Here is a 27,945-nt window from a genome sequence, read left to right on the forward strand (position 1 = left end):
AAAGTTTTCAAAATAATGCCTAGCAAGCTAACCATGTGTACAAATAGCCAACTACATAGATTTGGTATAAGTACCCATTTTCACACTTACAATAACTTGTATTAGAAACATTAAATGCAGAATTTCAAGGTCTCTGGGTACATAGACCAGCGGTGTTAATTTATCTTGTCTAGTTTCATTTATATCGGTGAAAAATGTACCATGTCTCTGCCATTATGTGTACTAATTAAGGCTGTGCATAAAAAACATGAAACACCCGGAAAATATTATATATTAAAACACAAAACACCACAACACAAAATACATCACTGAGGAATATGTAAGTATTGCAGAATCTAAGTAGAAAAAGCTCAAACAAGAGTTTTTAATGCACTGGTTAAAACACACACAAAAAAAAAAAAAAAACACACACACACAGGACGGCCACATTTCTTTGGCAGGTGGAAAATGGAGACGTCTGTTCCCCAGATATTAAGTGAAATTACATGATTATAGAATGTTACGCTCATTTACAGACACCTTAATCCCAGTAAACCTATACAGTATACACCATTCAAATACCTCAGTTCAAAGCCTTGATAAGTGGATGCCTTCTGATCTGAAATGCAGCTTTATTTTATTTTTACAAAACGGTTTTCAGGGAAAGAAAATTAAATGCTTGTATCTGCAGAATCAAGTTTAAGAAACTTGTGGAAATATAGTGAATATAAATATTCCAAAAGCAAAACATAAGATTTAGCATCATCACACATTCCCTGACCCATATAGCAGAACAAAGGAAACGCTTATTCCTCTTTAAAAAGATCTGAAAGTTAACATTGCCAGATTGTTAGTAAAGCTATACTTTTTCCACGTGTTCAATATCACATCCGTCGAGAAAGCCTTTTTCCGAATTACTCTTATGCACTGTGCTTCGACAGAAGCCGTACTTAGACACTGCACGGAGTTCTACATTAATAGTCATCTCCTCTGCTCACAACTTCTTTGCAAGTTGGGCGCAAAAGTATGGTATGCTCAAATTGTGCTGTGTAAGAACCTTTGATATCGCAGAGAGGCGGGTATGGGTCTACTATACCCAAATCGCACAGGTTCTTTAGCGCCATTAGGTATTTACTCTCTCCAAGCCGGTCCAACCATCTGCGGCAGAAAGCGAGAGTGCCAAAGTTCTCATTGATGACATTCAACAAGTGTTTTGCTCTCGGAAGCCTGAAGAAAATAAGGATGTTAGAAAATACCATTAGTAGAATACAAGTATAACATTTGAATTGAAAGTGGTGTAGCTAGGCTACAACTTTAAGCGCAGTTATAAGTCAGCCATAAAATGGTTACCCTCTTCTCAGCAAACTGCATCTCAAGACCCCCAATAAGTCTTTCTACATTGAGAGTTCACAGAGGACACACAGTGGACCCAAGTCAAAAAAGAATCCACCAGAGAAGTCAATAAAAAATAAATGCTGCTGCAATTCTCGTGTTCCACCTAGATCATGGGTCTTCAACCTGCAGCCCTACAGCTGCTGTGGAACTCCACATCCCAGCATGTCCTGCCACAGTTTTGCTTTTAAGGCATGCAAAAACTGAGGCAGGCCATGCTGGGATGTGTAGTTCCACAGCAGCTGGAGGGCCACAGGTTGAAGACCTATGACCTAGATAGTACATCAGACCATCAGACCAACAAACCAGTTGCAAACTGCCACTGTGCAATTGTTCCAACACAGACTTCTCTCACTACAAGCTCATCCTTTTTCATCTTACAATACTCCTTAATTTACTTAGCAAGCCTACGGTAATATTCACAGGTTTCTAACCCCTTAAACCTCTTTGCTACCTATAAATTGCTTTGGCATCACTAAACCATTTATTACCAGTGTCAAAAGCAACACATTCAACAAACCCTCCCATCTCCTAGTGCACTCCCACAATCCACCCACCTTTCATTCTCCCCTAAAACCAAACAAGTTCTGTCCTCCTCTCACCCCCTAACTTGCCCTCTTAATCCTATTGCCTCGGAAACATCTTGCTCAAGCTGTATGTCAAGCTTTCCTCTTCAGCCTGTGCATCAACCAAGCCTAAAGCAGAGCTCATCTCACCACTAACACAAATTTCTTTCATCTCCAAAATACACTGCATTGGTGTCACTCCCATCTCAGAAGTATTTACCAGAGAATGTCCCTTTCCTACCAGTTTCTTATCCATTCACTCATCTCCCAGTTTTACTACAGCAACCTCCTCCTACCATTACTCTCATCTATATAACTGCACTTTATCCTAAATGTCACAACAGGGTTAGTCTAATATCGCTGCGTCACATGCACCAAACCGCTTCGCAATTCTCTAAACTGGCTCCACAAGTCCTCCAGATTACTATACAAATTACCTGCACCTACAAAGTGGTCAGCTTCTCGCCCGTCAAATAGAACTGAAAATACTGCCCACCATACCGCAATTATCACTTGCTTGCCCACAGAAGACTTCTGTGTCAGTAGCCATTTATGGAATTCCTTACCACGCCTTAAGCAGATATCTACAAATATTTACACTCTAAAAAAACCATCCTTACTAAAGGCTACATTGTGTTCCGGTGACATTGCACTCATTAGTACAGTCTTGCAGCTATTTCCCACTCTGTCATACTCTCTTCCTTCAAACACGAGTTCTCATAAGCAGGGTCCACCCTATCCCAAGTTTTCATATGTAAGTCTCGTTTTATGTATTCACTGTTATGCCCACTGAGGAGCGCTGTGGTGGCTCACCAGAAAATATGGTAATGACACGGATACCTAAAAAGTTATTTGTTTCACCACATTGCTCCATTCAATCATATATCTCAATAATAAAATGCTTTGTGGAGATGGCAGGACATGCTTATGTACTTGCTCTTAAACGGAGCAATAACCACATTTCCAATGTAGTTTTTTTTTTAAAAAGGATATCCTTTCAGTACATATTGGCATATAATTCTATACAGTACTTTACCTAATTGGCACATGTCCAACATCAAAGTTTTTCATGTAGTGAGAACATTCCATGTCGTCGTGAACAACCCCCTTTCCAGTGCTACCAAATGTTTCAATTGCATACACTTCACCTTCCTAAAAGACATGGGAACATTTTACATTACACATAGGGTTATACTTTTTTTGCTGGTGTAAGAAGAAAGTTAAGGTGGGTACAAACTAGGCGATACACTCCATGAGCGATATCGCCAAGTGTTTCCCTTCTACTTCTGGGCCATCGACATTGTGCATACACACTATGCGATATCACACAGTGACGTCAGCGGCCGGCCCGAACATGCAGCTCCTGACGATATAATCAGATTGAGCAGCATGTACGAACCACCCCCAGGAGCGTGCATCGGGCATCGCTTGCAGAATACACACTGGGCAATATTGTAAACTATATCGCTCAGGAGGGCAACAATGAGCGATATTGATGACCAGTGTGTATGCACATTTATAGTGCTGTTACAATTCTGACAACAGCTGAAACCCCAGCATGTACCTCCATTCGTGTTGCTTCGCCTCCTTTCACAATGGGCACGGTTTTGCCACCATGTATTCTGTAAGGTCCAATGGAATGGCCATTCAGATTTCGGATGGGTTTCACTTAAAAGAATAGAAAGCTTGATTCTCAAAATGTTAAAAACTAGTCAAGGTTTCCAAGCTCTAAAGCACAAAACCTTACAACCGCTACCATACAATATATATGTATGCTTCTGATCATTTTCTCTTATCCACTTACCTCATCCCTTATAATTAGATTTAATAATAAGAATTTACTTACCGATAATTCTATTTCTCATAGTCCGTAGTGGATGCTGGGAACTCCGTAAGGACCATGGGGAATAGCGGCTCCGCAGGAGACTGGGCACAAAAAGTAAAAGCTTTAGACTAGCTGGTGTGCACTGGCTCCTCCCCCTATGACCCTCCTCCAAGCCTCAGTTAAGATACTGTGCCCGGACGAGCGTACATAATAAGGAAGGATCTTGAATCCCGGGTAAGACTCATACCAGCCACACCAATCACACCGTACAACTTGTGATCTGAACCCAGTTAACAGTATGATAACCGTAGGAGCCTCTGAAAAGATGGCTTCCAACAATAAACAACCCGATTTGTTTGTAACAATAACTATATACAAGTATTGCAGACAATCCGCACTTGGGATGGGCGACCAGCATCCACTACGGACTATGAGAAATAGAATTATCGGTAAGTAAATTCTTATTTTCTCTGACGTCCTAGTGGATGCTGGGAACTCCGTAAGGACCATGGGGATTATACCAAAGCTCCCAAACGGGCGGGAGAGTGCGGATGACTCTGCAGCACCGAATGAGAGAACTCCAGGTCCTCCTCAGCCAGGGTATCAAATTTGTAGAATTTAGCAAACGTGTTTGTCCCTGACCAAGTAGCTGCTCGGCAAAGTTGTAAAGCCGAGACCCCTCAGGCAGCCGCCCAAGATGAGCCCACCTTCCGTGTGGAATGGGCTTTTACAGATTTTGGCTGTGGCAGGCCTGCCACAGAATGTGCAAGTTGAATTGTACTACAAATCCAACGAGCAATCGTCTGCTTAGAAGCAGGAGCACCCAGCTTGTTGGGTGCATACAGTATAAACAGCGAGTCAGATTTTCTGACTCCAGCCGTCCTGGAAACATATTTTCAGGGCCCTGACTACGTCCAGCAACTTGGAGTCCTCCAAGTCCCTAGTAGCCACAGGTACCACAATAGGTTGATTCATGTGAAACGCTGAAACCACCTTAGGGAGAAATTGAGGACGAGTCCTCAATTCCGCCCTATCCGAATGAAATATCAGGTAAGGGCTTTTATAAGATAAAGCCGCCAATTCTGATACGCGCCTGGCTGAAGCCAGGGCCAACAGCATTACCACTTTCCATGTGAGATATTTCAAATCCACTGTGGCAAGTGGTTCAAACCAATGTGATTTTAGGAACCCCAAAACTACATTGAGATCCCAAGGTGCCACTGGAGGCACAAAAGGAGGCTGTATATGCAGTACCCCTTTGACAAACGTCTGAACTTCAGGCACTGAAGCCAGTTCTTTCTGGAAAAAGATCGACAGGGACGAAATTTGAACCTTAATGGATCCTAATTTTAGGCCCATAGACAATCCTGCTTGCAGGAAATGTAGGAAACGACCCAGTTGAAATTCCTCCGTAGGGGCCTTCTTGGCCTCACACCACGCAACATATTTTCGCCAAATGCGATGATAATGTTTTGCAGTTACATCCTTCCTGGCCTTGATCAGGGTAGGGATGACTTCATCTGGAATGCCTTTTTCCTTCAGGATCCGGCGTTCAACCGCCATGCCATCAAACGCAGCCGCGGTAAGTCTTGGAACAGACAAGGTCCCTGCTGGAGCAGGTCCTTCCTTAGAGGTAGAGGCCACGGGTCCTCCGTGAGCATCTCTTGCAGCTCCGGGTACCAAGTTCTTCTTGGCCAATCCGGAGCCACGAGTATCGTTCTTACTCCTCTCCTTCTTATGATTCTCAGTACTTTTGGTATGAGAGGAAGAGGAGGGAACACATATACCGACTGGAACACCCACGGAGTTACCAGAGCGTCCACCGCTATTGCCTGAGGGTCCCTTGACCTGGCGCAATATCTGTCCAGTTTCTTGTTGAGACGGGACGCCATCATGTCCACCTTTGGTTTTTCCCAACGGTTTACAATCACTTGGAAAACTTCTGGATGAAGTCCCCACTCCCCCGGGTGGAGGTCGTGTCTGCTGAGGAAGTCTGCTTCCCAGTTGTCCACTCCCGGAATGAACACTGCTGACAGTGCTATCACATGATTTTCCGCCCAGCGGAGAATCCTTGCAGCTTCTGCCATTGCCCTCCTGCTTCTTGTGCCGCCCTGTCTGTTTACGTGGGCGACAGCCGTGATGTTGTCCGACTGGATCAATACCGGTTGACCCTGAAGCAGAGGCCTTGCTTGACTTAGGGCATTGTAAATGGCCCTTAGCTCTAGGATATTTATGTGAAGAGACGTTTCCATGCTTGACCACAAGCCCTGGAAATTTCTTCCGTGTGTGACTGCTCCCCAGCCTCTCAGGCTGGCATCCGTGGTTACCAGCATCCAATCCTGAATGCCGAATCTGCGGCCCTCTAGAAGATGAGCCTTCTGTAACCACCACAGGAGAGATACCCTTGTCCTTGGAGATAGGGTTATCCGCTGATGCATCTGAAGATGCGATCCGGACCATTTATCCAGCAGATCCCACGGAAAAGTTCTTGCATGGAATCTTCCGAATAAAATCGCTTCGTAAGAAGCCACCATTTTTCCCAGGACTCTCGTGCACTGATGCACTGACACTTGTCCTGGTTTTAGGAGGTTCCTGACTAGCTCGGATAACTCCCTGGCCTTCTCCTCCGGGAGAAACACCTTTTTCTGGACTGTGTCCAGAATCATCCCTAGGAACAGTAGACGTGTTGTTGGAATCAGCTGTGATTTTGGGATATTTAGAATCCACCCGTGCTGACGTAGCACTACCTGAGATAGTGCTACTCCGACCTCTAACTGTTCCCTGGACCTTGCCCTTATCAGGAGATCGTCCAAGTAAGGGATAATTAATACGCCTTTTCTTCGAAGAAGAATCATCATTTCGGCCATTACCTTGGTAAAGACCCGTGGTGCCGTGGACAATCCAAACGGCAGCGTCTGAAACTGATAATGACAGTTTTGTATCACAAACCTGAGGTACCCTTGGTGAGAAGGGTAGATTGGGACATGGAGATAAGCATCCTTGATGTCTAGAGATACCATATAGTCCCCTTCTTCCAGGTTCGCTATCACTGCTCTGAGTGACTCCATCTTGAATTTGAACCTTTTTATGTAAGTGTTCAAAGATTTTAGATTTAAAATTGGTCTCACCGAGCCGTCCGGCTTCGGTACCACAAACAGCGTGGAATAATACCCCTTTCCCTGTTGTAGGAGGGGTACCTTGATTATCACCTGCTGGGAATACAGCCTGTGAATAGCTTCCAATACTGCCTCCCTGTCGGAGGGAGACGTTGGTAGAGCAGACTTCAGGAACCGGCGAGGGGGAGACGTCTCGAATTCCAATTTGTACCCCTGTGATACTACCTGCAGGATCCAGGGGTCCACTTGCGAGTGAGCCCACTGCGCGCTGAAATTCTTGAGACGGCCCCCCACCGTGCCCGAGTCTGCTTGCAGAGCCCCAGCGTCATGCTGGAGGACTTGGCAGAAGCGGGGGAGGGCTTCTGCTCCTGGGAAGAGGCTGCATGGTGCAGTCTTTTTCCCCTTCCTCTACCCCGGGGCAGGAACGAGCGGCCTTTTTCCCTCTTGCCCTTATAGGGACGAAAGGACTGGGTTTGAAAAGACGGTGTCTTTTTCTGCTGAGAGGTGACCTGGGGTAAAAAGGTGGATTTTCCAGCCGTTGCTGTGGCCATCAGGTCCGATAGACCGACCCCAAATAACTCCTCCCCTTTATACGGCAATACTTCCATATGTCGTTTGGAATCTGCATCACCTGACCACTGTCGCGTCCATAACGTTCTTCTGGCAGAAATGGACATCGCACTTACTCTAGATGCCAGGGTGCAAATATCCCTCTGTGCATCTCGCATATATAGTAATGCATCCTTTAAATGCTCTATAGTTAACAATATACTGTCCCTATCCAGGGTATCAATATTTTCAGTCAGGGAATCCGACCAAGCCACTCCAGCGCTGCACATCCAGGCTGAGGCGATCGCTGGTCGCAGTATAACACCGGTATGTGTGTATATACCTTTTAAGATATTTTCCAGCCTTCTATCAGCTGGTTCCTTGAGAGCGGCCGTGTCAGGAGACGGTAACGCCACTTGTTTGATAAGCGTGTGAGCGCCTTATCTACCCTAGGGGGTGTTTCCCAACGTGCCCTAACCTCTGGCGGGAAAGGGTATAGTGCCAATAATTTATTAGAAATCAGCAGTTTTTTATCGGGGGAAACCCACGCTTTATCACACACCTCATTTAATTCATCTGACTCAGGAAAAACCACTGGTAGTTTTTTCACACCCCACATAATACCCTTTTTTGTGGTACTTGTAGTGTCAGAAATGTGCAATGCCTCCTTCATTGCCGTGATCATGTAACGTGTGGCCCTACTGGACATTACGTTTGTCTCGTCACCATCGACACTGGATTCAGTATCCGTGTCAGGGTCTGTGTCGACCATCTGAGGTAACGGGCGTTTTAGCGCCCCTGACGGTGTCTGAGACGCCTGAACAGGCACTAATTGATTTGTCGGCTGTCTCATGTCGTCAACAGTTTTTTGCAAAGTGCTGACATTGTCACGTAATTCTTTAATTACTACCATCCAGTCAGGTGTCGACTCCCTAGGGGGTGACATCACTAACACAGGCAATTGCTCTGCTTCCACATCATTTTCCTCCTCATACATGTCGACACAATCGTACCGACACCCAGCACACACACAGGGAATGCTCTGATAGAGGACAGGACCCCACTAGCCCTTTGGGGAGACAGAGGGAGAGTTTGCCAGCACACACCAGAGCGCTATATATATACAGGGATAACCTTATATAAGTGTTACTCCCTGTTATAGCTGCTGTATTTATATATTAGCTGCCAATAGTGCCCCCCTCTCTGTTTTACCCTGTTTCTGTAGTGCAGGACTGCAGGGGAGAGTCAGGGAGCCGTCCTTCCAGCGGAGCTGTGAAAGAAAATGGCGCTTGTGTGCTGAGGAGAAAGGCTCCGCCCCCTTCACGGCGGCCTTTTCTCCCGCTTTTTTCAGGAAACTGGCAGGGGATAAATGCATCCATATAGCCCAGGAGCTATATGTGATGCATTTTATTTAGCCATATAAGGTTTTTATATCATTTTTATTGCGTCTCAGGGCGCTCCCCCCCAGCGCCCTGCACCCTCAGTGACCGGAGTGTGAAGTGTGCTGAGAGCAATGGCGCACAGCTGCAGTGCTGTGCGCTACCTTATTTGAAGACAGGAACGTCTTCTGCCGCCGCTTTCTCCGGACCTCTTCGCTCTTCTGGCTCTGTAAGGGGGCCGGCGGCGCGGCTCCGGGACCCATCCAGGCTGAACCTGTGATCGTCCCTCTGGAGCTAATGTCCAGTAGCCAAGAAGCCCAATCCACTCTGCAGTCAGGTGAGTTCGCTTCTTCTCCCCTTAGTCCCACGATGTAGTGAGCCTGTTGCCAGCAGGACTCACTGAAAATAAAAAACCTATTTAAACTTTTACTTCTAAGCAGCTCAGGAGAGCCACCTAGCTTGCACCCTTCTCGTTCGGGCACAAAAATGTAACTGAGGCTTGGAGGAGGGTCATAGGGGGAGGAGCCAGTGCACACCAGCTAGTCTAAAGCTTTTACTTTTTGTGCCCAGTCTCCTGCGGAGCCGCTATTCCCCATGGTCCTTACGGAGTTCCCAGCATCCACTAGGACGTCAGAGAAAGGAAGAGTTCTGTTCTATAGTTGTAGCCACAAAGTGTCATTTAACAGCCTCTAAGCAACAAGACTAATGTGCAGATTCAGTTGTAAATGTATGAAAATGATCAGAACCCATCTCCACGGGTCACACCTGCTCAGACACATCAATCATACAGGGCGCGCGCACACACACACACACACACACACACACACGATCCCACGTGACTGGCTGAGGTAACTGACTGAGGATGTTAACTGACCAATTTCAAAGTTTTACAGTTTAAACCTGAGCATTCTGCATAGCAACCTATGACACTATCCTATAGATATAATACACACAGATCATTTGTTCATCAATTTATTCCATTTATGAGTTTTGCTGTGTGAAACATTTACAAACATGAATACTCGTATCCCAGATTAAACTAAATAGAAGGAGCAATCTTTACATTTCTCCAAATCAGGCCTGGCCAACCTGTGGCTCTACAGCTGTTGTGAAACTACACATCACAGCATGCTCTGCCACAGTTTTAGCATTTCCTAATAGCAAAAGTGTAGAAGGGCATGCTGGGACTTGTAGTTTCACAACAGCTGAAGAGCCACAGGTTGGCAGTCCTGATCTAAATGAACAACATGTGCCATGAAAGGGTCACCATTTCCAGTTTTAAACATTTTAACATGACTCAAACAGAACAGATGCCTGCCATACTAACCTTGATATGTTTTTCCATCAATTTCAACCTCATATGATTCCATAACTTCTTGGATTGCTTCACCAACATCACAGAGACGTACATCAATACCAGAACACTAAAAAATAAATAAAAATAAATAAAAACACACCACACCTTAGAATTAAACAAGTGAATTAGTACCATATGTACTAAGCCTTGGAGAGAGATTAAGTGGACGGGGATAAAGTACCAGCCAACCCGCTCCTACCTGTCATTTTCCAAACACTGCCTGTAACATGGGAGTTAGGAGCTGACTGGCTGGTATTTTATCTCAGCCTCTCTCCAAGGCTTAGTACATAGACTGTTAAAACACAAGGATACGTCTTAGAAACATACCCTTATTCCAGTGTTTGTAGCATCTCTAACAGCTTCTAGCAACTTGTCGTACTTTGGATTGAATGTGACTGTGAAAGCACAGTCAATTATACGACCTGTAAAGGGCACAAAACAAATAACTGCTTAGAACTGGGAAATGTATTTGTTACCATCTATTTATATAGTGCACACATATTTATTACAGATAATATTAGGCCATTCACATCAGCCCCTGCCCCAGTGGAGCTTACAATCTATATTCTCTACCACACACACTAGGGATAATTTAATACCAGTATATTTTTGGGGATTTGTGTGTTACTGTAAGTGTGCAGACCATTGCACTATATTTACCATTGAGTTGTGTTCCAAAATCAATTTTGCATACATCATCATATTGTAACACTGTGGTGTCACCAGCATTAGGAGTGTAGTGGGCTGCACAATTGTTTAGGGAGCAGCCTGTGGGGAATGCCAGACCAGCATATAGCCCATTCTCTTTGATAAGCTTGCGAGAGCAGTCCTCCAATTTTTCACTGAAATACAGAAGAATGGGCACAATATAAATAAAAATAAAGTATTCTTAGTCTAGAACTACACACTATTTTTCCCTATATTGTGTTATTTGTACAACATGCTAGTAGTCCAGAGAAGTGGCACAGTCACAAAACAAAAAACAAAAACAAAGTTGTAAGCACTTAAAAATGGACCAGCTTAACTACTTTCCTTGCTGCTACAAAGTTACTTTGTTACAGTAGCATATGGTTGACTAGGGTCAGAACGCACTAATGAGCTGCTATATGCTTACCATATTTCAGTCATAGTCATGCCAGGTTTGATCCAACTTCGGACATATTTTCTCACTTGTCTGTGAGCCTCAGCAGCCTGTCTAAAATCAGACCATATTTCCTCACTGGCCTGATCCAGAGCTTTCTTCTCATCACTGGTTGTCCTCCATGCCGCAGAACGCCTACATGGGAAAATACATGTAGAAACTAAAGTTCTGCTGCTGAAACAGGAGGATTTACTAATAGTGTGCCTCATAACTTCTGCCTATTCATACCACTTATCCCAAGAGACTCAGGGGATGGTATCTGACAACACAAACACTGAACCATGAAGTGTGCTCACACTCTTTGTTCTATACCAACCCCCCACATTATTTTTATCTCTCTCTATATATATATATATATATATCAATCCAAGTGTGGAAAAAAGGCACTCCAGAGGCACAATGAAATGAGCAAAGTTGTATTTGAAAGTGACGTTTCGGGGATAACCCCTTCCTCAAGACTTAACCAACAAAAAAACAGTGAACTTACCAATATAAGTACCCCTGGGCCAGCGGCATCTTCCCCCGTCTCTTCCGCCGCCTCTCCCGTCTCCGGCCGCAATCGTGACGCACTTCCGGGCTGTAGCTCTGCCTAGGTAGGCATAGCAACCAAGGCCGCTTGCGTTCCATCCCGGGAGGCTCATGGTGCAATCCGGGCTCAGGAGCGCTGCAGGTGGTTGGGGGCTGATATTGCTGCCTGGCTCCTTACAAAATCTATAGAAAAAACATATAGAATAAACATACATAAAATCCAATGGCAGTGAAGCAGCATTAATAGGGATTAAGGTCATCACTATCCCGACTAGAATCTAACCGGGACCGTAATAGGCCAATCATATCATAATAAATTATACTAAACCCTAATAATACAGTGATGGCACTAAAAACCTCCAGCTATACCTTAAAGCTATAAGCTCGCTACATGAGACTGATCCAGTTGATTTTATCATTAAGCCCATTAGGCGACATTGTGTTGAGTCTGAAGATCCATCTGGATTCTGCCAGAAGTAGAGCTTTCTGGCGATCACCACCTCTAATAGACAGTGGAATGTGGTCAATAATAAAATATTTTAACGTGGACAATGAATGACCCTTGGCTTTGAAGTGACGTGCCACGGGCTGATCTAAATTCCTGCCAGCTAAACTAATTGCGGAACGGTGTAACGCCATTCTATCCCTGAAAGGCCTCGTGGTCTGTCCTACATAATAAAGCCCACAGGGGCAACAAATTATATACACCACGAAATCGGTTCTGCAAGTGAGAACATGCCTGATCTCAAAAGATTTCTCACAGTGTGGATGGGAAAATTTCTTACAGGGCTGCATGTACTTACAGGTAGTGCAGTTGAAACAACTGTAGCATCCCGGAGGTTTATAATATACATTAGGTAAAACCTCTTTGTTTAACCCCGAAATGTCAGATCTAACCAACCTGTCTCGGAGGTTGCGACCCCTTTTAAATGCTGCCATAGGCCTGGTTTCTCTAAAGCAGGGTAATTCCTTGTCTGATTTGACAATAGGCCACAGTGCTTGTGTGGCTTTATTAATAATTGGGCTGGCAGTGGTGAAATTGCTGACCCAAGGGATGCGTTTATCATACTCTCGTACTTTAGATTGTAACAATTGGGACCTAGGCATTTCCAGAACCATAATTTTTTGTTGACTCAAGATTTCGGGATCATAGCCACGCGAAATAAATTTCAGAATAAGATCATCCAAGCGCTCAGGAAGAGTTGTGTGATCACTAACTATTCTGGCAATTCGCATCATCTGAGACAGGGGTAAACCCCGTTTTAGTGCTGGCGGATGATGACTGTCAGCCCTTAAAAAGGTATTGCGATCAACATTTTTGTAAAAGATATCGGTACTGATGATTCCATCTGAAATCATGACCTTGACATCCAAGAAGTACATAACCTCAGTGCTACAAGAATAGGTGTACTTGATACCTGAATTTTGGCTGTTCACACTGTGCATGAGATCATCAGATGTTGATCGCAATACCTTTTTAAGGGCTGACAGTCATCATCCGCCAGCACTAAAACGGGGTTTACCCCCGTCTCAGATGATGCGAATTGCCAGAATAGTTAGTGATCACACAACTCTTCCTGAGCGCTTGGATGATCTTATTCTGAAATTTATTTCGCGTGGCTATGATCCCGAAATCTTGAGTCAACAAAAAATTATGGTTCTGGAAATGCCTAGGTCCCAATTGTTACAATCTAAAGTACGAGAGTATGATAAACGCATCCCTTGGGTCAGCAATTTCACCACTGCCAGCCCAATTATTAATAAAGCCACACAAGCACTGTGGCCTATTGTCAAATCAGACAAGGAATTACCCTGCTTTAGAGAAACCAGGCCTATGGCAGCATTTAAAAGGGGTCGCAACCTCCGAGACAGGTTGGTTAGATCTGACATTTCGGGGTTAAACAAAGAGGTTTTACCTAATGTATATTATAAACCTCCGGGATGCTACAGTTGTTTCAACTGCACTACCTGTAAGTACATGCAGCCCTGTAAGAAATTTTCCCATCCACACTGTGAGAAATCTTTTGAGATCAGGCATGTTCTCACTTGCAGAACCGATTTCGTGGTGTATATAATTTGTTGCCCCTGTGGGCTTTATTATGTAGGACAGACCACGAGGCCTTTCAGGGATAGAATGGCGTTACACCGTTCCGCAATTAGTTTAGCTGGCAGGAATTTAGATCAGCCCGTGGCACGTCACTTCAAAGCCAAGGGTCATTCATTGTCCACGTTAAAATATTTTATTATTGACCACATTCCACTGTCTATTAGAGGTGGTGATCGCCAGAAAGCTCTACTTCTGGCAGAATCCAGATGGATCTTCAGACTCAACACAATGTCGCCTAATGGGCTTAATGATAAAATCAACTGGAACAGTCTCATGTAGCGAGCTTATAGCTTTAAGGTATAGCTGGAGGTTTTTAGTGCCATCACTGTATTATTAGGGTTTAGTATAATTTATTATGATATGATTGGCCTATTACGGTCCCGGTTAGATTCTAGTCGGGATAGTGATGACCTTAATCCCTATTAATGCTGCTTCACTGCCATTGGATTTTATGTATGTTTATTCTATATGTTTTTTCTATAGATTTTGTAAGGAGCCAGGCAGCAATATCAGCCCCCAACCACCTGCAGCGCTCCTGAGCCCGGATTGCACCATGAGCCTCCCGGGATGGAACGCAAGCGGCCTTGGTTGCTATGCCTACCTAGGCAGAGCTACAGCCCGGAAGTGCGTCACGATTGCGGCCGGAGACGGGAGAGGCGGCGGAAGAGACGGGGGAAGATGCCGCTGGCCCAGGGGTACTTATATTGGTAAGTTCACTGTTTTTTTGTTGGTTAAGTCTTGAGGAAGGGGTTATCCCCGAAACGTCACTTTCAAATACAACTTTGCTCATTTCATTGTGCCTCTGGAGTGCCTTTTTTCCACACTTGGATTGATACACATTTTTCTGGACAACGGCACCGGGGCAAGCTGTTTGAATAACGAGTGAGTGCCGGCTGATTTGTATCTCTATATATATATATATATATATATATATATATATATATATATATATATATATATATATATATATATATTATGAGCCCCTGAGGAAAACCAGCAAACGGTTGAAACAGCTGTCGGGCTGTACTTGTGTTATACTCCATGCCGTTTGGCTAAGGATTAAACCCTTCATTTTTTCATCAAACACGTGAGTGCTGGCTTGTTTACTTTTTCTGCTATGCTGGGAAAGGGAGTCTTTATATTGATATTGCTGCCTTGCACCACATACATTATTGCTTCAAATTGGATGGCTTTGTGTGCGGTCTTAATAGTGATATATAGAGATATATAGATATAGATATATATATATATATATATATATATATATATATATGAGTGCGTTTCCATGAATTGGTGAATAGATCATACATGCTTATTTGTGTTGAGGAATAAGTACTTCACCGAATGATTGAAAACATCTTGCAATAGATTATTACAAATGAATGTGTTACTCAAGTGACATCTGTGATCCTGTTATTCATGTTATGGAAGATAGATAGATATATATATATATATATATATATATTTATTATATAAATAAATAAATAAATAAAACATGTTTTAATAAATTATTTTATAATAAAAGATATCTGTGGTGGTCAAGCTCCCAAGAGAACCCTTTTCTTTGCCTATTCTATGTGTAGTACTCCTTCTGACAGGGGGTATTTCTCAGTGGCTTGAGCTATCAGATTATAGTGCAATTAAGGGGTCTTAATTCCTTTTTTTCCTATATATATATATATATATATATATATATAGATAGATAGATATATACACACACATCTCTATCTATCTCTCTCTATATATTTATCTATCTCTATATCTATCTACCTCTCTATCTATATATATAGATCTCTCTCTATCTCTCTCCACTTGTTACCCATCATGCTGCATTTATTTTATCTGCATCCACTTACTACCCATCATGCTGTATGTGTTATAATCGTGGATACAAATTATGCTATTTCGGAGTATATTCAATTGCTGTCAGAAAAACGTCAGTTTCCGACTGATTTAGGTCGGAAGGGGTTCTTCCAACCTATTCAATATGGGCTGTTTTTTCCCCCTACTTGTCGGAAAAAAACGTGGATCGGCAGAATAGCCATGGACCCACGTGTTTTTGTCGGAAATGCAGGCAAAATCTGACAGGTTTTGTCCCGTTTCCCACAATCTCAATCAGGACTTTTTTTTTTTTTTTTTTAAAGTCGGATTGAGGAGATGAGATGGGGGAGCGGGGTGGCAGGCTATAGGGGCAGCAGGTACCTCTATAGATAGACGGCATCCCCCCGGCCAGGCTCCTCTCTACCGGCAGCGATGTACAGCGCTCCCCGGCCGGCAATGGACTGTGTGGCTGAGTGCGGGGCATGAGGACGAGCTGGGAGGAGGATGGGACACCGGGAACGGCCAAATCAGACAGTCGAATTTGGCCGCTCTCATTGAATAGTGCATTGTCGAATCCATTCCGACAATGCTTGTCGGAAAGGATCCAACTTGAATATACCACAGTCTTTTATCGCCTTAGCCATCATTTGTTCATCACTTGTATGTATAGCTACGACTACTTTTTTTGTCCCTTATAAACCCTTACATCATGAGTAAAAGACTTATTGCACATAGTACATCTCTCATTATTACCCCCCCCCCCCCCCCCAACACACACACACACACAATAGGGCTTAAGCATGATCTACTATCACTGGAATGGATATTTAAGTAGATCACACAGTATTCCACACACACAGACACACACACACACACACAATAGGTCAGCGTCTCTGCTAAGTGGACCACTGGTCAGCCTCCACTGGAACCCACTCTTATGGCACCAACTCTCCTGACCAGTCAAGTGCACTGAACCACTTTTGTCACTGCTGGGAACATAGTAGAATCTACAGCAGTAAATGTGAATTAAAAAGGGATTGAATTTACTGCACTGCAGCTAGAAGGATAAAGAAGAAAATAAAATAAAAAAAGACCCATAATTGAGAAATAAGCATAAAGAAGATATGGAGGGGGGAAAGGGGAGATATGAAAGAAGAAAAGACAAGGGTGGTGGGAAAATACCATGGTACACTAAGATTGTGTATTTTACCACCTACTTTAGCCTATCCCCTAGGACAATCTTTCATCTTTTTTTCTGTCTCATGACACCAAACTCAGGGATCCTGGCAGCCTATCCCCCTCTCCCTGTTCTCTGGGATCTAATCTCCACTGTATCCTGGCAATAAGAAAAGTTAGGCTCTTAGTTTACTGAACAGACTTGGTAAACGAAGAAAAATCAGCCACCAGGAGCTTTTACATTTTTAGTATAGATTGAAAAGGCTGCAGATTATATTTACCAATAATAGCTTTCTTTTAAATGATTCATGGTAGGCATTACAAAAGGATGTATCTAAGTGAACTATAGGGGGGATAAGAATACTAAACCACATTTATGCTGTATAGAAAACTTGTTGTGGTTGTGTGGAGAATGTCTCCCAAACAGAGAATCCGTAGAGGATATAAGTCGCAACGGATAATGAATAGAGAGGATCAGGATAGATGTCCATTCTGATGCATTGCAAAGGTATGTCACAGAGGCCTAATCCTCCTTTACTAAAGACGTTGCCCCCATCCCAGCAGGGTGAGCAGTTTGTACATCTTGGCACTTTATGCACATTCTTGTATACATGTGTGATTTACTTCTATAATCCCTCTGGAAATAGCCTGTTTGGAAGGTGCATGACCTCTCCAAACTCTGGTCGGAATTACAAACAGCTGTTCTGTATTCCAAAGAACTTCTGTCCTGGGTAACTTTATCATGATCACTCTTCCAAGATCTAATAAAAATGGTTTTCTACTCCTGTTCATTCACTGGCTGTGGATAATCAGAATGGGAACAATCTCATGGCTGATGGGAAAATAGCTACCGGTAAATCCTTTTCACGTAGTCCATAAGGGATATTGGGGAGACTTAGTATGATGGGGTATAGACGGGGTCCAAAGGAGCCGTTGCACTTTAAATTTCTTCACTGGGTGTGCTGGCTCCTCCCCTATATTACCCCCCCCCACCCCCATAGGCAGTTATAGGTAAACCAGTGCCCGAAGGAGTAAGGACATATACGAGAGAAGGAACATGATAACAAAGAGTGGTGAGATTTAAGACCAGCACACCAAGTACATAACAACTAGCAACAGCTGGTAACAATAACAGCAACAGCTGTACAAGTAACATAACAGAGAACCTGCAGAAAAGTCAATGCACTGAGGCGGACGCCCGATATCCCTTATGGACTACGAGAAAAGGATTTACCGGTAGGTAATTAAAAATAAGAATTTACTCACCGGTAATTCTATTTCTCGTAGTCCGTAGTGGATGCTGGGTACTCCGTAAGGACCATGGGGAATAGACGGGCTCCGCAGGAGACTGGGCACTCTTAAAAGAAAGATTAGGTACTATATCTGGTGTGCACTGGCTCCTCCCTCTATGCCCCTCCTCCAGACCTCAGTTAAGGAAACTGTGCCCGGAAGAGCTGACATTACTAGGAAAGGATTTGGAATCCAGGGTAAGACTCATACCAGCCACACCAATCACACCGTACAACTTGTGATAACTATACCCAGTTAACAGTATGAATAACAACTGAGCCTCATGTAATAGATGGCTCATAACAATAACCCTTTAGTTAAGCAATAACTATATACACGTATTGCAAAAAGTCCGCACTTGGGACGGGCTCCCAGCATCCACTACGGACTACGAGAAATAGAATTACCGGTGAGTAAATTCTTATTTTCTCTAACGTCCTAGTGGATGCTGGGTACTCCGTAAGGACCATGGGGATTATACCAAAGCTCCCAAACGGGCGGGAGAGTGCGGATGACTCTGCAGCACCGAATGAGCAAACTCAAGGTCCTCCTCAGCCAGGGTATCAAACTTGTAGAATTTTGCAAAAGTGTTTGAACCCGACCAAGTAGCAGCTCAGCAAAGTTGTAAAGCAGAGACCCCACCTTCCTTGTGGAATGGGCTTTCACTGATTTAGGATGCGGCAGTCCAGCCGCAGAATGCGCAAGCTGAATCGTGCTACAGATCCAGCGAGCAAGAGTCTGCTTTGAAGCAGGAGCACCCAGCTTGTTGGGTGCATGCAGGATGAACAGCAAGTCAGTCTTTCTGACTCTAGCCGTCCTGGAAACAAAGTTCCAGGGCCCGGACTACGTCCAGCAACTTGGAATCCTCCAAGTCCCTAGTAGCCGCAGGCACCACAATAGGTTGGTTCAAATGAAACGATACTACCACCTTAGGGAGAAATTGGGGACGAGTCCTCAATTCTGCCCTTTCCATATGGAAGATCAGATATGGGCTTTTACATGACAAAGCCGCCAATTCCGACACACGCCTAGTCCAAGCTAAGGCCAAAAGCATGACCACTTTCCACGTGAGATATTTTAGCTCCACGGTCTTAAGTGGCTCAAACCAGTGGGATTTTAGGAATCCCACACAACGTTAAGATCCCAAGGTGCCACTGGAGGCACAAAAGGGGGCTGAATATGTAGCACCCCTGTAACAACGTCCGAACTTCAGGCAGTGAAGCCAGTTCTTTTTGAGAGAAGAAGGGATAGGGCCGAAATCTTGGCCTTTATGGATCCTAATTTTAGGCCCATAGTCACTCCTGACTGTAGGAAGTGCAGGAATCGACTCCGCTGGAATTCCTCTGTAGGGCCTTCCCGGCCACACACCAAGCAACCTATTTTCGCCATATACAGTGAAAAAGTCTTGCCGTCACGTCTTTCCTAGCCTTTATCAGCGTAGGAATAACTGCATCCGGAATGCCCTTTTCCGCTAGGATCCGGCGTTCAACCGCCATGCCGTCCAACGCAGCCGCGGTAAGTCTTGGAACAGACAGGGCCCCTGTTGCAACATGTCCTGACTGAGAGGCAGAGGCCATGGGTCCTCAGAGCATTTCTTGCAGTTCCGGGTACCGAGTCCTTCTTGGCCAATCCGGAGCAAAGAATATTGTTCACACTCCTTCGTTTATTACAATTCTCAGCCCTTGGGTCTGAGAGGAAGAGGAGGGAATATATAGACCGACTGGAACACCCACGGTGTTACTAGTGCGACCACAGCTATCGCCTGAGAGTCCCTTGACCCAGCGTAAAACCTTTTTTATCTTTTTATTGAGGTGGGACGCCATGTAGTCCACCTGAGGCAGTTCCCATCAATTCGCAAAACTGCGTGAAGACTTCCTGATGAAGTCACCACTTTCCCGGGTGGAGGACGTGTCCACTCCCGGAATGAACACTGCTGACAGTGCGCTTACTTGATTCTCCGCCCAGCGAAGAATTCTGGTGGCTTCTACCCTCGCCACCCTGCTCCTTGTGCTGCCCTGGCGGTTTACATGAGCCCCTGCGGTCTGACTGGATCAGAACCGGTTGGTCGCGAAGCAGGAACTCCGCTTGACTTAGGGCGTTGTATATGGCCCTTAGTTCCAGGATATTGATGTGAAGGCAAGTCTGTTGGCTTGACCACAAACCTTGGAATTTTCTTCCCTGTGTAACTGCCCCCCCCACCCTCGGAGGCTTGCATCCGTGGTCACCAGGACCCAGTCCTGAATGCCGAATCTGCGGCCCTCGAGAAGGTGAGCACTCCGCAGCCACCACAGGAGAGACACCCTGGCCCTGGGGGATAGGGTGATTAACCAATGCATCTGAAGATGTGATCCGAACCACTTGTCCAGTAAGTTCCATTGTCCTTGCATGGAACCAGCCGAAGGGGATGGCCTCGTATGATGCCACCATCCTTCCCAGGACTCGAGTGCAGTGATGCACGGACACCTGTTTTGGTTTTCAATAGATTCCTGACCAGTGTCATGAGCTCCTGAGCTCTATCGGGAGATAAACCCTCTTCTGGTCTGTGTCTAGGATCATGCCTAGGCGAGGCAGATGAGCTGTAGGAACCAACTGCGACTTCGGAATATATAGAATCCAGTCGTGTTGCCGTTTCACTTCCAGAGAAGGTGATACGCTGTCCAGCAACTGCTCTCTTGATCTCGCTTTTATGAGGAGATCATCCATGTATGTGATAATAGTGACACCTTGCTTCCGCAGGAGCACCATCATATCCGCCATTACCTTGGTGAAATTGGTAATGACAATCCCGTACCGCAATTCTGAGGTACGCCTGATGAGGTGGATAAATGGGGACATGAAGGTATGCATCCCTTATGTCCCGATTCATTTCAGGCTTGCAATGACCGCTCTTAGCGATTCCATCTTGAACCTGAACCTTTTCAGGTATATGTTCAGGGATTTTAATTCAATATGGGTCTAACCGAACCGTCTGGTTTCGGGATTATACCATGGTCGAATAATAACACCCTCTTGTTGAAGGGGGGGGACCCTTGACCACCACCTGTTGAAGATACAATTTACGAATTGCAGTTAACACTGGCTCCCTCTCTTGGGGGGAAGCCCGCCGGGTCCTCGGTGAGGGGGCATCTTCTCACAGTCCAGCCTGTATCCCTGCAACACAATTTCTATTGCCCAGGGATCTAACAGGGAGTGAACCCACTTGTGGCTGAACTTACGAAGGCGTGTCCCCACCGGGCCTAGCTCCGCCTGTGGAGCCCCAGCGACATGCGGTGGATTTTTGTAGAGGCCGGGGAGGACTTCTGTTCCTGGGGACTAGCTGTGTTGTACAGCTTCTTTCCTCTGCCCCCGGCTCTGACAAGAAAGGACGCACCTCAGACTTTGTTTCTTTATTCGAAAAGCTGCATTTAATAATGTCGTGCTTTCCTAGGCTGTGCAGGAATATAGGGCAAACTAGCAGAATTACCAACTATAGCTGTGGAGACCAGGCCCGAGAACCTTTCTCTACACAATCCTCAGCCTTCCATATGCCTCTTAAGTCGGCATCATCTGTCCAATGTATATTCTACAGGACAAGTCAAGCAGAAATCGACATAGCTTTTGTCTCTAGGACCCAGTATACTCATGTCCCTTTGGGCATGCTTTATAATTATATATCTATCACTTAAGACAGCATCTTAAAATATTTATATGCATACTAGGGTCTCAATCTCTGCTGATAAGGTACCGGCCCACGCTGCCACAGCGCTATAAACCCATGCCGACACAATCGCCGGTCTGGGTAGTGTACTAGAATGTGCACACTATCTGCAGGATCCCTGAGAATAGCTAGTGCAAACAGGACACCCAAGGGGAAGATTCTCAACACATCCTGGCCCTAGTGGGGAAAGGATACAGCCTGAGAATTCTCTTGTGGGAAGCTGCCGTCTCTTGTCTGGAGATTCCCGCTCTTTTTCCTCATGAGAGGAGGGAAATTTACCTCAGCATTCTTCCCCTTAACATGTGTACTCTCGTGTCAGGGACAGATGAGTCATCAGTGATATGCAAATCATCTTTTATTCCAATAATCATATCTTTTAGCCCTCTTGGCTGTAACTTTGCATTATCGTAGTCGACAGTGGAGTTAAACTCCGTGTCGATACTTTGTTTGTTATTTTGGATAGTGAGCATAGAGAGACTCTGAAGGACTCTGTGACATAGGGACAGACCAGGGTAGATTTCCTTTCTGTTCCCTAACCTTTTGTGCAATAATTTTACCTCAGCACTTACACATATCCAAACAGGTGTCTGCGTTGTCGACGGAGACACCCTCCCACACACTTATCCGCTCTATCACCTCCTTAGAGGAGCCTTTTAAATCAGACATGTCGACACACGCGTACCGACACACCACACACACAGGGGATGCTCTATTTGAAGACAGTTCCCCCCCCACCAGGCCCTTTGGAGAGACAGAGAGAGAGTATGCCAGCACACACCACAGCGCTATATAATACGGGGATGTACACTATACTGAGTGATTTTTCCCCTATAGCAGCTTATATACACAGTTTTGCGCCTAAATTTATGTGCCCCCCCTCTCTTTTTTACCCTTTGTGTACCAGGATACTGCAGGGGAGAGCCTGGGGAGCTTCCTTCCAGCTGAGCTGTGAAGAGAAAATGGCGCCGGTGTGCTGAGGAAGAAGGCCCGGCCCCCCTCAGCGGCGGGCTTCTGTCCTTTTATGTACTTTAATGGCGGGGGTTAATGCACATATACAGTTTATCAGACTGTATTATGTGCTTTTCGCCAAGTAAGGTAATCTAATTGCTGCCCAGGGCGCCCCCCCCCCAGCGCCCTGCACCCATCAGTGACCGGAGTGTGTGGTGTGCTAAGGAAGCAATGGCGCACAGCTGCAGTGCTGTGCGCTACCTTAATGAAGACCAGAGTCTTCAGCCGCCGATTTTCAACTTCTCTTCGTTCTTCTGGCTCTGCAAGGGGGGCGGCGGCGCGGCTCCGGGACCGGACGACCGAGGACTGGGCCTGTGTTCGATCCCTCTGGAGCTAATGGTGTCCAGTAGCCTTAGAAGCCCAAGCTAGCTGCAAGCAGGTAGGTTCGCTTCTCTCCCCTCAGTCCCACGTAGCAGTGAGTCTGTTGCCAGCAGATCTCACTGAAAATAAAAAAAACCTAACAAATACTTTCTTTTCTAGGAAGCTCAGGAGAGCCCCTAGGGTGCATCCAGCTCTGGCCGGGCATAGATTCTAACTGAGGTCTGGAAGAGGGGCATAGAGGGAGGAGCCAGTGCACACCAGATATAGTACCTAATCTTTCTTTTAAGAGTGCCCAGTCTCCTGCGGAGCCCGTCTATTCCCCATGGTCCTTACGGAGTACCCAGCATCCACTAGGACGTCAGAGAAATCCTATTTTCTCTAGCATCCATAAGGGATATTGGGGAGACTTCGTATGATGAGGACGTCCCAAAGCTTCCAGAATGTGCGGAGACTTCTGCAGCACATGTTTGATCAGGGTATCTAACTTGTAGAACTTCACAAAAGTGTTCTTCCCCGACCAGGTAGCAGCTCGGCACAGATGCAAGACCGAGACTCCATGGGCAGCCGTCCAGGAAGAGCCCACCAATCTTGTAGAGTGGGCCTTCAGAGACTTCGGAACAGGTAAGGCTGCCAATACATTGGCTTATGCTTACAATTCAACAGGCCTATGAGCAATGGACTGCTTTGAAGCAGGACAGCCCTTTTATCTGCGCATCAAAGAGCAAGAACAAAGAATCAGTCTTTCCGATCCGAGATGTTCGCTTGACATAGATCCTCAAGGCTCGCACAGCATCCAATGCCTCCGGAGGAGCAGAAGTGTCAGAACCACAATAGGTTGATTCAGGTGAAAAGCAGAGACAACCTCCGGCAGGAACTGCTGCCTAGTCCTGAGCTCCGCTCTGCCCTCGTAAAAGACCAAGTATGGGCTCTTACATGATAAGGCCCCCAATTCTGAGACATCTAGCAGAAGCCAGGGCCAGTAACATCACTATCTTCCACGTGAGGTACTTATCTTCTGTCATCAGAAACTCAAGCCAGGAGGACTGTAGAAAATCCAACACCACATTTAAATCCCAGGGTGCCGTAGGCGGCACAAAAGGAGGAGTTTGTATGTGGAGTACCCCTTGCAAGGAGGTCTGAATTTCTGGCAGTAGTGCCAATTTCCTCTGGAAGAAAATGGAGAGCGCTGAAATCTTGACCTTCATGGACCCCACACGCAAGCCCTTATCCACACCAGCCTGCAGGAAACGCAAGAAGCGTCCCAAGTGGAACTCTGCAGGCGGATACCCACGGTCCTCACACCAAGAGACACATCCTCTCCAGATATGATGATAGTGTTTTGACGTCACAGGTTTCCTAGCCTGAACCATGGTAGCAATAACCTTTTTGGAAAGGCCTTTATAAGCTAGGATGTTCCGCTCAACCTCCATGCCGTCAAACAAAGTCGCCGTAAGTCCAGGTAGAACGGTCCTTGTTGAAGATCGCTTCTTAGTGGTAGGGTCCAAGGGTCTTCGACGGACATGTCCAGAAGATCCGCGTACCACGCCCTCCGAGGCCAATCTGGGGCAATCAGAATTGCCTGGACTCCTTGATGTCTGATTCACTTGAGCACCCTTGGGAGCAACGGAATCGGAGGAAACAGGTAGACCAGCCGGTAAGGCAAAGGCGATGTCAGTGCATCCACTGGCCTCGCCTGAGGGTCCCTGGTTCGTGAGCAATACCAGTGAAGCTTCTTGTTGAGTCGAGAAGCCATCATTGTCTATCTGCGGGCAGCCCCACCGGTGGATGATCTATTGGAGCACCTGTTGGTAGAGACCCCACTCCCCCAGGTGGAGATCGTGACGACTTGTTCACAACCGGGATGAAGATTGCTGACATTGCTCTTGCATTTCTTTACGCATATTTGTGACACCTCTTGCATGCAGGCTCTGCTTTTTGTTTCTCCTCGCCGATTGATGTACGCCACTGCTGTGGCGTTGTCCGACTGAACTTGAATCGTGTGATCCGCAAGCAGAGGAGAGGCCTGAAGCAGAGTACTGTAGATCGCCCGAAGTTCCAGAATATTGATCGGTAGGAGGGCTTCGTGGGCTGACCACCTGCCCTGGAACTGTGCACCCCTGGGATGCTGTCATTTTAACCGGTTCGATACCGTTAATTTTTTCCTTTTCGGTGCAGACAGTGGAAGGTGAAAAGGTAAGAGTTCTGCAGCCTTGTTGGGTTGCAGTAGTGGATGTCGTTTTCTGTTTCATCTACATCCACCACTTGTCATTGAATCTGTCGGGCTGGTCCCCACTCCGGTGGGCACTCATCTACTAATTTTCAGTTGGTCCAGGAATAGACTAGGACCTGTGGGTTTTTTATGGAATACAAAGGGGAACATTCTGAGTTACGGTTGTTTCCCCTTACTGTTTTTCTTATAGTTCTTGCTGTTACACTATGGAAGGGAAGATAGTACGTAACGCCATACAGAGGTGCGTCAGGTTCAGGACATTGTCCGGTTGTCTCTGTATAAAGGGGGCGCATCGTTGTTTCTCTCCGACTGTTCCTCGACACGAGGATTGGCTGTGGTTTCCAACGGCACAGATGTCGGAGGTGGGTTTCAGAGTAGCTAATGACCGGTTAAGGTTCGGTATTTTTCCATATGAAAAGAGGTTACTGTGACGCTTCATCAAGGGGTTCCGTTACTAAACCGGTTGGGTGCAGCCTGAGAGGTCTTTTTTGGAGAGCGGGTCTAATGCTAGAGTGGCTGTCAAGAGACCAGTGGGAAATGTGGCCCAGGTCTCGCCTGCACATGCACCTGAATATAATCATAATGGCCAGGACATCGTTCCTGTGGTGTCGGCTCAGTTCTCTCCCTCTAGAGGAATGAAGGTACGGGTTCCAGGTGTAGATCCTGGTGTCCGTGCATACAGATCTCCGCGACGGGGGAGCAGTACTTGCAAGGGATGTGTTTCCAGGGGATAAGTAAAGTTGAAAAGCTTGTCTGCTATAAGCTTTTTTGAATTAAGAGTTAGTTTCGACAACTGTATTCTTCGTGTTCTGTCCGTGTTAGTTCTGCTAGACGACTTGTCAGCAGTGGCGTAAGTAAGCCGCTATGGCGGAGCTAGAAGAAGAGCGGCAATGGCAGAAGATGCACAGTTTTGCCATTGGGTGGAAAGTCTGATAAATGCTATATTAGCAGCCTTCGTTCCGGAGGTGAACGACTGAGAACTAGATTTCCTCTGCTGACGCGATCTCCATACTGGGAGAAATTCAGTCATCATCGAGTAGTTTTCACAGACGTTACAAGTCTTTGAGGAATGTCACAATTGGATTTGTTGACTTCTCGCCTCAACGAGAGGCCTCAGGGATATTGTTCCAGGCCAAGGGTCGTTCAAGCTATAGCAGTGGACATCCTCGTGTCACCGTGGGTGTTTTTAGTCGGTCTTTGTAGTCTCTCAGCTTTCACTTTTTCTGAAGGTGATAAACGGGAGATGAAAAAAGGTTCAGGCGATTCTCTTGGACCCGGTCTTGCCAAGGAGGGTTTGCTATCCAGTTTTTTCATGTTTACTCACAGAGGATTCCTGCCCTCTTCCTCTACGTGAGGATCGGTTACGTCAAGATCAGGGCGTGTTTCAAGACTTACCGCGGCTGCGTCCGATGTCGTGGCGGTTGAATGCCATATCCTAAACTGAAAGGGTGTTCCCAGTGTAGTCATTTCCTCAATTCTTAAGACTAAGAAGAAGTAACGGCTAAGCTTTACCACTGTAGTTGGTGTGACTATGGGTTTTGGTGTGTATCCAGGAAGGCCTATGGAAGACTTTCAGCTAGGTCGTTCTTATCCATACTTTGCAAACCGGTGTGGATGCGAGCTTAAAGTTGGGCTCCATTTCTGTGCAGTGTAGCCTAATAATAAGAATTTACTTACCGATAATTCTATTTCTCATAGTCCGTAGTGGATGCTGGGGACTCCGAAAGGACCATGGGAATAGCGGCTCCGCAGGAGACTGGGCACAAAAGTAAAAGCTTTAGGACTACCTGGTGTGCACTGGCTCCTCCCCCTATGACCCTCCTCCAAGCCTCAGTTAGGATACTGTGCCCGGACGAGCGTACACAATAAGGAAGGATTTTGAATCCCGGGTAAGACTCATACCAGCCACACCAATCACACCGTACAACTTGTGATCTGAACCCAGTTAACAGCATGATAACAGAGGAGCCTCTGAAAAGATGGCTCACAACAATAATAACCCGATTTTTGTAACAATAACTATGTACAAGTATTGCAGACAATCCGCACTTGGGATGGGTGCCCAGCATCCACTACGGACTATGAGAAATAGAATTATCGGTAAGTAAATTCTTATTTTCTCTGACGTCCTAGTGGATGCTGGGGACTCCGAAAGGACCATGGGGATTATACCAAAGCTCCCAAACGGGCGGGAGAGTGCGGATGACTCTGCAGCACCGAATGAGAGAACTCCAGGTCCTCCTCAGCCAGGGTATCAAATTTGTAGAATTTAGCAAACGTGTTTGCCCCTGACCAAGTAGCTGCTCGGCAAAGTTGTAAAGCCGAGACCCCTCGGGCAGCCGCCCAAGATGAGCCCACTTTCCGTGTGGAATGGGCTTTTACAGATTTTGGCTGTGGCAGGCCTGCCACAGAATGTGCAAGCTGAATTGTACTACAAATCCAACGAGCAATAGTCTGCTTAGA

General features: G+C 45.8%; 1 protein-coding gene across 1 annotated transcript in view; it reads right to left on the minus strand.

Annotated features, from left to right (window-relative positions):
- Positions 1 to 579: 579 nt before the first annotated feature.
- The window catches only part of METAP2 (methionyl aminopeptidase 2), a 72,994-nt gene continuing 45,628 nt past the window's right edge, over positions 580 to 27,945 (minus strand). The window contains exons 5-11 of the mRNA XM_063927596.1: positions 11,278 to 11,439; positions 10,824 to 11,005; positions 10,491 to 10,585; positions 10,134 to 10,230; positions 3,502 to 3,605; positions 2,974 to 3,089; positions 580 to 1,206 (exon numbers count right to left, since the gene is read on the minus strand). Of these exons, the coding sequence (XP_063783666.1) occupies positions 954 to 1,206; positions 2,974 to 3,089; positions 3,502 to 3,605; positions 10,134 to 10,230; positions 10,491 to 10,585; positions 10,824 to 11,005; positions 11,278 to 11,439 (1,009 nt within the window). The 3' untranslated portion in view covers positions 580 to 953. The remainder of the gene's footprint in view (positions 1,207 to 2,973; positions 3,090 to 3,501; positions 3,606 to 10,133; positions 10,231 to 10,490; positions 10,586 to 10,823; positions 11,006 to 11,277; positions 11,440 to 27,945) is intronic.

The sequence above is a fragment of the Pseudophryne corroboree genome, chromosome 6 (assembly GCF_028390025.1).
Source record: "Pseudophryne corroboree isolate aPseCor3 chromosome 6, aPseCor3.hap2, whole genome shotgun sequence".
Taxonomy (NCBI): domain Eukaryota; kingdom Metazoa; phylum Chordata; class Amphibia; order Anura; family Myobatrachidae; genus Pseudophryne; species Pseudophryne corroboree.